The sequence below is a fragment of the Hyposmocoma kahamanoa genome, unplaced genomic scaffold (genome assembly GCF_003589595.1).
Source record: "Hyposmocoma kahamanoa isolate Upper Pololo Valley unplaced genomic scaffold, ASM358959v1 87814, whole genome shotgun sequence".
NCBI lineage: Eukaryota > Metazoa > Arthropoda > Insecta > Lepidoptera > Cosmopterigidae > Hyposmocoma > Hyposmocoma kahamanoa.
Genome location: NW_020654460.1, coordinates 1 through 10,972, shown reverse-complemented (window position 1 = coordinate 10,972; position 10,972 = coordinate 1). Strand labels below are relative to the sequence as shown.

Below are 10,972 nucleotides of genomic sequence, written 5' to 3'. Positions count from 1 at the left end.
ACACGACATTCCCTGCAGTAGACAGAGACACTTAGTGTCAAACTAAATAAATCAAGTTACTCTGGGTCAAAGTAATTGTCCATAAAACAGAGACCTCTTCGCCTTTTTTATCGTTGAACAAATACTTCGCAGTTTCCTTGGACATCAGTCCTGTGAGAACATTTAACGTCATGATCTTCAGATTCACGTCTGGTCTCTGTAATTAAAAAGGAAACATGTCACTTGCTGCTGCACTTAACTTACTTTGCTTATCGCTAAAGATCCGGTCTCCGCGCGGCGGCGTGAGAGCGATGAAATTCGCACCGAGTAAAACACTCAGTGGCGGATTTGCAGACTTGGCCGCCTTAGGCCCCAGGCCATGTCGTCAGTACCAGCCGCCCCTTTGTCAGCACTCATCATAATACTGGTAGACCACATAATGAATTTACTTTATTGCCAACTTTTATCGAAAACGATTCAGAAATTTTTGATTTTGCATACATGATGGCATGATTTTTTCCGACATCTTCAACATTTATCGTCATATTTCAGCCAAATTACACAAAACCTAAATAAATTATAAACTTAAATCTTGCTCATGAATCACTATGTCTATTGGTGAACCACATGAAAATCCGTTTAGTAGTTTTCGAGTTCAGACAGACAGATGTAATGAAGTAGTGATTATACATTACATTATAGATATGTAATATAAATTATTTAACACATAAAATTTACGACAGTGATTTAGGAAGATATTGTTATACGATGCGGTGCAATGTGGCCCGCCATAAGTAATGTGCGTGAACATTTAGAATATTTAGATACTTTGAGTTATTTCTTGTTGTCATCAGTGAATTTTTTGTCACGAATGGCCGCCCCTAAAAATCTGGCCGCCTTAGGCCCGGGCCTACCGGGCCTTAGGGCAAATCCGCCACTGGTATCACTTGCGTTTAAAAATTACCTACATGTATTATACCAAGGTTACGAAATGTAGTTCCTAGTGGAGGTTGTACCAGAACAACAGTGCATTTCTTACCTCTTTTACAAGCTTGAAGCATACGGCATTAGAGGAACAGCCCAAAATTGGATAGCGAGCTACTTAAAAAATCGGACACAGTATACTGAAATAAGTAGATTAACAAAAAACAAACACAATAATAGATTAGAAAAACAATTTTTTAGATCACACCTTAAGACGACTAATGCTGGAATACCGCAAGGTAGCGTCTTGGGTCCGTTACTGTTCCTACTCTACATTAACGATCTCCCACATGCTATTGATCATAATTGTTTACAATTTGCTGACGATACAACTCTTATAATAAAATGCCAAAACAAAGCGACTTTTAACACTGACGTAAATAAAGCACTGACAGACGTAATAAGTTGGATGGACATCAATGACTTGAATATTAATATAAGCAAAACCAAAGTTATGACATTTAGATCTTACAACTCAAATCCCATACCGGTTAAAATTAATTACAACTCTGATACTGTAGATGAAGTAGACACATTTAACTTTCTTGGGTTAACAATCGACAAGAACCTTAACTGGAAGGAACACATCGAACAGATGTGCATGAACCTAAACAGATTTGTTTACGCTTTACGAAGACTAAGGCAAACTGTCTCGCGAGAAGCTGCGTTGACGGCCTATCACGGCTACGTTTCGTCCGTGCTCAGCTACGATCTTGTACTATGGGGTAACTCTGTAATCTTAAAAAGAGCGTTTAAAGTCCAGAAGGAGTGTATTCGAGCAATTTGCGGTGCGTGGTTCGATGACAGTTGCAAACCGCTGTTTAAAAGGCTGAACATATTACCTTTGCCATGCATGTACATTAGGGATATCTGCGTATTTGTCAACTCTCATCCTCAATATTTTAAAAGACGCGGTGAAGTCATTCAAAGGCAAACTAGAGCAAAAATTATGAATCTCTTACGAGTAAGTATACCAACCTCCTTGCCATAAAGTAATTTATAAGAATAACTGCTTCAACATGTGTATAATTATTTACAATAAATTACTAAACGAAATTAAATTGTTACAAGGACATACTTTTAAATTAAAATTGACAAAATGGCTTTTGACACATTGCTTCTATAGTAATAAAGCATACTTAGAATTTACAAATTCTTTACATTAATTAGAAACTATAGAGACTAAAGAAACATTGAATCCCATTAATATTTGCACATCTGCTTGCAGGTTGAATACAATGTATCTAATTTTACTTAAGACCTTTGTAATTACTGTATTCTGGCAAATAAACGTATTCTATTCTATTCCTAATGAGGTAACATCTGAGAATTAAATAACAGGTCTACCTGTAAGATTGAAATGAGCTCTCCAATGAAGTCTCCGGTGAGCATGGCCTTAGTGCTCACGCTGTAGCTGAGCAGATTTAAGTAGCACTGCACAGCGAGCCGCTGCGCTTCGATAGGATTGTCTTTCGCTGACAAGAAACGATTGTTTCGTGTATAAACAAATACCCTTATGGTAACAAAATTTTAAATTAAATCAATATTTATTTACACAACCAGATATGTAGTACTTATACGTCCTGTTACGCACGCAAGCATACACACACACACACACACATACACACACACACACACACACACACACACACACACACGCGCGCGCGCGCGCGCGCGCGCGCGCACACACAGGCTTCAGACAGACACAGACATATACCATACATACACATTAATTATCCCCATTTTTCTTAGTTTTATTTTAAATATTTAATTTACGGATAAAAAAAATTGTAACCATGAAGAGCAGGGCTTCTAACACAAGTAACTTCTACTTACAAGTAGCCCCAACAATGGATACTGTAATTACTTTTATCTAGTAAATAAATGCTTTTAAAAAAAAAAACATACGACATCTAAGGTTACAACAATTTTTTATAGCATAGAGTTTTTGTAAAAGAGGTCGTCCAGGGAATAATAATAATATAAATGTCAGTGTAAATTCGATGATATTTCTAGGGCAGAGATGAGGAGGTGAGGCACAAGTTAGGCGAGTTGAAAAAGTAATGGCAAAGGCGCAAGTGCCACTTATAGAATGGCTCTGCTAAATACCAACCATCCACCTTGGATTCAATAGACAAACGTGCTAAGAGGCTTATAGGCGACTCGGAAGTAGTAGAGGCGAAGCTGCAGAGCCTTGAACCCCGCTGTGGAGTTGCCAGCTTATCGGTATGCTACAGGATATTTAACGGAGAGTGTGCGATGGAATTGCATAATTTGATTCCGCCTTCGAAACGTTTCGCTTCTACATTTGTATGGCGAGCGGCTAGGGAGTGGTATTCCCTGCATGCAGACTTGTTCCCCGAACGCTATAATAGGCATTATCTAGGTGTGCATGCTAGATCCTCGACCTCATCGTCACTTTCCATCAGGTGAGATGGAGGTCAAATGCGCACTTATTTTTATATATATAAAAAAAAAAGAAATTTCTTTTTTTTTTTTTTTTTTGCTTTTAAATTAAAGACAGATTAAATGAACACTGTGTCCTCGGACCACCACCTCAAACCTGCCAGTTCGTAATTGGCCATTGTTCTTTTGATTGTCGTGTTTGTGAAGTACAATATAAGTGAAAAGTCAGAACTGCCATTGATTTCGATTGCCTGAGCACACAATGGAGATTGCAGAAAAAGAAAATCATAACGCCTACCAAAGACCTGATACGACATGCTTATATACTTAATAATAATAACTTGATTTCAATTAGAGAATACTGCTGCACCTAGAAATAGATGCAGCAGTAATTGGTGAATAAACTTATTCCAGCGGCACCATTTTTTAATCTCGCGGAGAACCACAGCTTAGATTTGATTGCACCCACAAAAAGTCGTCAATTAGTCGGTTCTAGTCGCGAAGTCGTGTAGAATACTACATCCGGGTCACGTCGACTAATTAGTCGACGTGACCCGGCACGTCGTTTGCTTATTCCCAATCAATAAAATCTGTACTTATCATTTGACTCGAATTTAATTTTATTCCCTTTCGATGGCGGCATTGAACATCCATTTGTTACCACTGGCAACTACTGGGATATTTTTAATTTAAATTTAATAGCAACAGAGCTCCTTCTGAAAGAGTTCGTCCAGGAAAGTACTGCCACCTTACCTATTTCTGCCACCAAGCAGTAATGTGAGCATTACTGCGTTCCGGTTTTGAAGGGTACTGGTGAAATTAAAGGCACATGAGACTTATCAATTTGTGTCTCAGGGTGACACGCGTGGCAATGCAGCTCAGGCCTTTGTGATTTTGTGAAGCTCTGAATGGCACCGTAACTACGCTGCAAAGGACGTGTTGTCGTTTTAAATTAAAAAAATGACAGGTTAAATTTGTCTTTATTGGGAAGAATATGACTTCCTAAAAGAAAGCGGCCACATGACAATGTAAAATCTCTTTTATTTCGTTTCGTAAATAAAAATTGTTGAATCAAATTTAGTTTCCCGGTCGGATGTGAGTATCGCAAGATGAAGTCATTTGTCGTTATGGGAGGTCAACTGTGATTAACTGCTGATAAAGTCTACTTACCCTTCCGATTGATATTCCTGAGAGCAGAGAAGGTTTTGCTCTCGGCAACAGTGTAAGCTGCCGCAGGGATGACCTTGCAAAGTTCAGCGAGCGCGAGAAGCACGTTTAAACGCACATTGAACCAAGACGCTGAGTCATCAACGAGGATTGCTAGGCAATATAAAAAGAGTATGGGTGAGTTTATAAGAACCTTAAACTACTATTAGGACCTAAAAAATCTGCAAAGAAGGAAGAAAGAAGAAAAGGTGAGTGAAGAAAAACTTTCATAGATTTCTCACAGATGGCGATACGGTAAAAAACGTTAAATACAAAAAAAACAAAGATTTGCAACAAGCATATAGAAAAATTCATAAGGTCTACTAGTTAGTTCGGTAGCTCATTTGGGAGAACGCCAAATACGGTATGCTAAAGGCGCTGTTTCGAATCCAGCTGGATGGATGGAATTTTCCTTACTCTCCGATCTTTGTCTTATTAATTCAATTCTTCTGTCTGTCTTATCAATTCTTAACAATTTAGTGGAGTAAATTCCCAAAAAATAATTTAATGTCATAGTAGTAAAACATCGTAACATTCAATAAACATAAAATTACGATGATTAAAGCGACATCTAGCCACCCGCTGGTAACTATAAAGTTACCGGGCTAGGTGAAGACCAACTTTCATAGATTTCTCACAAATGGCGCTACGACAAAAAAGTCGTTAAAAACAAAAAAAGATCTGCAACAAGTAGAAAAATTCGTAAGGTCTGTTGGTTCGTGGCGTAGCTCTATTGCGAAAACATCAGACACGATATACTGAAGACTCTGGTTTTAATCCAGCTGGATCGAAGGAATTTATTTTCAGTGTGCGATCTTTGTATTAATAGAACTTAAGAGTCGTATTAATAAATAGTTTTAAAGTCCGGAATAAAATTTATTACATTTCGGCTGATGGCAGGTACTCAGATATCGATGTGCATTTGAATTTACTCCTTTAATGTACACATTTTAACTGGGCCGGGAGAAATATATGTATGGCCTACAGTTATTTCTCTCGTGAGTTTGGGTGGAATTTGTGGTTGTCTATTTCCCTAGTGCGGGTTATGTTGAGTGTGTGCGTGTGTGCGTTGATTCTGAAGTGAAACTCAATAATATCTAAATTAAACCAGAACTCTATTAACTTACTACAAAAATATGTTCATAACGTACAACATTAATCGCTAACAATTCTTAATCGTAAATTTAACAAAGAGCTACATCAATTTATAAAGAATTACATCTCAACTCAGTAATGATTAATCACCGAAAACCATTTTTTAACCTAACCACACCCCGGACACTCCATACAACAACTGTAGAAACCAGAGAACAAAAACATTGAGAACACTCTCCGCCCCTCCCTAGATTTAGATACCACACATTGACTGAACGACAACAAGGCTGTCGGCGAGCCGTTTTCGCGCTAAGACTGCTTTGATATTTTTCATTTATTCATTACGAAACTTGTACGTATATAACATCATTGTATGCAGTACGTTACTATTTATAGTGGTCGTGATTGTACTATGTACGGCTGTTATGATCATCTAAACGGTATAAAGAGAGGAATTTATTTCGTTTTCCGAAAGATGAAACGAAGATGACAAAAACTTACATCTGAGATTCTACTAGACGAGCTAGCAGACAAAGGTTCTCGAATTTTCAATTTGTATTGCCGATAAATATTATACGTAGTGAATATACCTAATTATTAACTATACTCTAGCCAAATTCGATGTAGAATAAACGTCAACAAACGAAAACATATGATTTTTAGGGTTTTCATCTCAGAATTTTTCACAGTAACCACAATTTCAAAGTTTTCCTACGAAATTCGACTAGATTATGAATAAACTAAATCTTGAAGCTATGTTTATAATTAATATTATTCAACAGAAGTTTCAAATCACCTAAAAATGATATAAAAATGACCAGTTATTAATTATTTGTAAAACTGTGTCGTCCCGAGTAACTTTTTGATTTGAAGGTAGAGATTGTAAACATTCGACTTCTGGTGGTAATTAAAGTTCAGAACCGGAAATAGATGCTGGATGATATAGTATGTAGTAAATTAATTTCAAATAAAATCTTACAATTTTGTTTCTTTTCATCTACCATTACCTACCAATTACATTACCTAAATATTAATAGGATGCAAACACTTATTTTTATTCCTAAATCATACGTATCAATAGATATTTTGTAAACTTTATAATAATTGACCAGGTAAGTATTACTTCTACATAACCCAATTACCTACTTACCTATTTAAATTCAAATTAAGGGAAGCAGGTCGTGGGCAGAGAAAGCCTTAATAATGAGAATTGAAAAAAATGTTCTTTTCTTATGCCATCATTGGTTGCCTAGCAACGTTTTGTTATTAAATTTCTACATTGAATTTGGCTAGAGTATTAGGTAATGATAAACTTGGACACGCAATTTCTATATCTTGGTTACCTTATTTAAAACTACCTGTCCAAACTACAACATTTGAAGTACTTTTGATATATTTTCTAAACAAATACCTTAAATACCTAATGAACATGTGTAATTATTAGGATTATATTAATAGATAATAAATAATAATTAAATATAACAGATTCGAATTAGAATTTTCGCTATGTTGCCGCTCGCTCTGACCACGTAACGTAATTGTACGAAAAAGTGATGGGTAACCCTGCCACTTCATGCACACATTTGCGCATGTGCAGATAGCGGCTAGCTGTATGTAATAGTAGTAGGAAAATAACTTTCGACTGTTGTATGGAGTGTCCGGGGTGTGGTAAAAACTTATTATACCTACTACTACTACGTACAGCAAGGCGTTGTCTGTACACACGCAAATGTATGTGTGCGTGAAGTGGTAGGGTTATCCATCACTCCCGGGCGGCGTCGTGGTGAATGTTCACTGATCCCACGGCGCCGACTCAACCGGCGAGAGGGAAACCCGGGGGGGTTTTAGTGGGGTAGGCCCTCCAGTCTGGAGGGAGAGTCCCCACATAACCCCTGAGTCTCCCTGGGCTCAGGGGTATCCATAAAGATTTCCCCCCGTCAAAAAAAAATGGCTTATCCATCACTTCCTTAAACTATTTATTTTCCGGTTTAACGTGCACAATGAGTTTGTAAGAACAATTGAACGTATTGTATATGTAAATAATATGATCATTACGTATTTCGTCAATGTGACCGTTAATATGCGGGACGCGGTGGGATATCTAAAGCTATAGAGACGATCGGAGTGTGGCTTTTCTCGTTACTTTTTTATTCCCTAACCTAACCACAAGTCACTTTGATTGCGACCGCATCTTACAAGGAATGAGAAATGTACGGTCTACGCTTTGGCTCATTATAGGAGTGGTCAGAGAGTGACACCTAACACTTGATTGTTTTTGTTAATTAAAAAGAGGAAGTTTTGATAGTTTTCAAATAATATATAATTAATGAGTAGTATAGATGAAGACAGTCGACTTAAGTAAGATCTTAACACCGATCCTGCACTTGAGAAGATTTTATTATTAAGGAACTTTCATTTTACTCCGTCTTAATGTATCTAATATATTCATATCTTTGTTAATCAGTCATATTTTTGATTAGTCTGAACTTCTCATGAACCTGAATGAAATATATAGTCTTTATTACGTAGTGTTTAAAGTACTTACTACAAAGTGCCTCTATAATATTAGCTTCAGTCATGCGAATGGCTGCCGGCAAGTGTTTGGTCATATTGGCTACGCCCATTGCCGCGTCTTCCAATAAGTTCGGGTTCGCACCTGGTAGCTGGTGGCAAAATACCAGATCTGTGCCTGTTTCGAACAGAGCCTAGAAAGGAAAACTGGATCATTACTGTAACCATAATGCCTGAATTTAGAGCAGAATGAAAAAAATGACTACGATACCTAGTACAGTCAAGTGCACGTCAAGCTTGACATAGAATTGGATTAAAATCTTAAGTGTCAAGCTTGACGTGCTCTTGACCCTGTACCAGTGAGTTCTTGTGTGACGGTATACTTGAACAAAAATATTAGTAAACCTTTATAGATGTTATATTACCTCCAATACGACCAGTTTTTTCACATTTCTTAGATTATCCATTGATCTCAAGTAAAGGTATACAACTCAGTACTTACATTTCTCCCTTTAGCTGTAAATGACATCTTTGTCAGTACAGCGAGGCAGTGTGGCTTCATAGCCGGTGCCGCCGCCTCAAGATATGCCAGGAGTCTCAGTATGCACCCTGACTGGTACACATGTGAGGCGTTGTCTTCAGTCGCTACGTACGTGTGAAGCACGCCGAGGATTTGGGCGTGAACATCAAGGAACTTCTCAATCTGGTAGGTAAATAAGTAAGTAAAGGTCACATTAGACTTAAAAAATACTCAAAAGACAAATTTGAGAGCAACTATATTGGGACAAATATGGAAAACGAACTGACCTCGAGTATATCACAAAAATCAAGTACCCCAGTGGAAGTCTTAAAAGTTTTCTGAATAATCTGGTCTCTAAATCGAGAAACAAGTTGCTCAACAATGGTGATCGCCGCTTGTTGTATAGCAAGATACTTGCTCTGCATGAGAGCTAGGATAACTGGCCAATTGAACTGAGGGTTCTTGGTTACTTCTGACGCACAAACTGGATCCTGTAGAAGATTGCTAAATGTCTGGAAAACAAACATTTAAATGAGATCCGATTATTAGTCTATTTTCTTCTTTGCAACTAGCTTTTGTAAAGCGTTGCTTGCTTTATTTATCAAAGAAATGTTTTGGATTCTCGATAGGGTTTAAAAATATTTGTTTTAGGTAGATATCTAGCGACTTCCAAACTTTTGAGGAATGTAAGACATTTCACAACTTTTAGTGGTAAGGAATACCTACATGTAAACAATTAATCTGAACGTCAGGGTCTGGACAGTTTTTCATTCTATCGATGAGAACGTCTAGAATGTTAGCCGACACCAACTGCCCGCAGCCACTTGGTTCTTTTGCCAGTTCAGAAAGTGCTAGTGCCGCAAATTCCCAAACAAAATAGTCTTCAACCTGTAATAACACGTAACATATTTTATGGTCCGGTTTCGTTACACGTACCTAATGTGGTTCATACTACGTTAGTGGGTGAGCTACCTTTTGAGCCACATTCACAATATAATAGTAAGATTTTTTGCCATAATTATAAAAAAGAAATAGAAATTACTTTTAGATGATTACAGCTCGTTGATTGTGCGAATTATTGTCTGGGTATACGTAATCGATTTGGTGCCGCCATTGTCTTCTTCCGGGAGGTCAAAGATAATATGCAAAAATCGGACGAGTTCGTGAGAATGCGCAAGGCTACAACACTGCGCATATCCTCTCCAATACACTCCGACCATGTAAACCATACCTACATATAATACAAAATAACGTGGCAGCACGTAAACGAGTGGCGAGAAAGATATAGGCAGGGGAATAACATTAAAAAAACTAAAATATATATTGTTAGTAAATCAGTCAGAAAAGTACATAGTTATAATTATAATCACAGTCGCACCGTAGAAAGCAAGTCAGTGATGGTTATCAAATGTACAGGATCTTCCAACACTTGTTCTGGACCACGCGGCAACTGGCAAAGTTGAGCTAAAGCCTTAAGTCCGAACCTCTTGATATTCAGCTCCTCATGATCGATGTGTGGTAAGATGTACTTAATCGCGTCCAGGTTGAACAGAACGTAACGATTCGTCATATCTTGTGCAGAAAATTTTGTGATTGCTCGAAGAGTCTATTCCATGATAGCACCAGAAAAGAAAGAAAACAATATTATTTACAAAACATATTAAGGTGAAAATGCCAAAACAGTCCATGAGACTCGCGAAATTTTCGAGAGCAAGTTTCCCGAGATTAAAGCCTAATAGGTACTTAAGCAGCATATTCCCAGATGTATCTGTGGTTGGGCACTGTGATAGTATTAATGTTTTATAAACCTGTCTTAAATATGTTATAATCTTAGAAGTACCCAAACTATTCCGTTATTTGAATGGAATACCAAGAACTTTTATTATTATTATTATTATTATTAATTTCAGACTCTTTTTGACCATAACAATGACATTAACCTTAACAATAAACGGTTATGAAGAAAGACTCTTACATGACACAATACTTCCGCTTCCTTGGACTCTAGTAGCAGCACAGCAGTATGAGCCGTCTCGGGAGTTATGTTGTATGCATGGAACGTTAGGTCTTTCTTGTCTGCCGACCGGTTCTCTCTCATCTTCTGCAGTGGTTTCGCCATGATTTCGAGTAATTTCTGTTCGAAAATGTTATAGATGCAAACAGACTCCAACTCAAAAACTTTTTAGGCATACAGGTTTTAAACACAACCTATTTTAATGTCTTGGACCACAATCAATAAAAATGCAATCAATGAATAGGTAAATTGCAGTG

General features: G+C 37.4%; 1 protein-coding gene across 1 annotated transcript; it reads right to left on the bottom strand.

Annotated features, from left to right (window-relative positions):
• Nucleotides 1–94: 94 nt before the first annotated feature.
• LOC113235560 lies at nt 95–10,820 on the bottom strand (the record flags this gene model as incomplete). The annotated part of the gene is made up of 9 exons (XM_026471291.1): nt 10,677–10,820; nt 10,080–10,307; nt 9,428–9,589; nt 8,989–9,213; nt 8,684–8,884; nt 8,216–8,375; nt 4,540–4,689; nt 2,311–2,438; nt 95–196 (listed from the first exon to the last, which is right to left on the bottom strand). Coding segments are annotated over exons 1-9 (1,500 nt in total), but the record flags the coding sequence as incomplete, so codon positions are not given.
• Nucleotides 10,821–10,972: the final 152 nt, after the last annotated feature.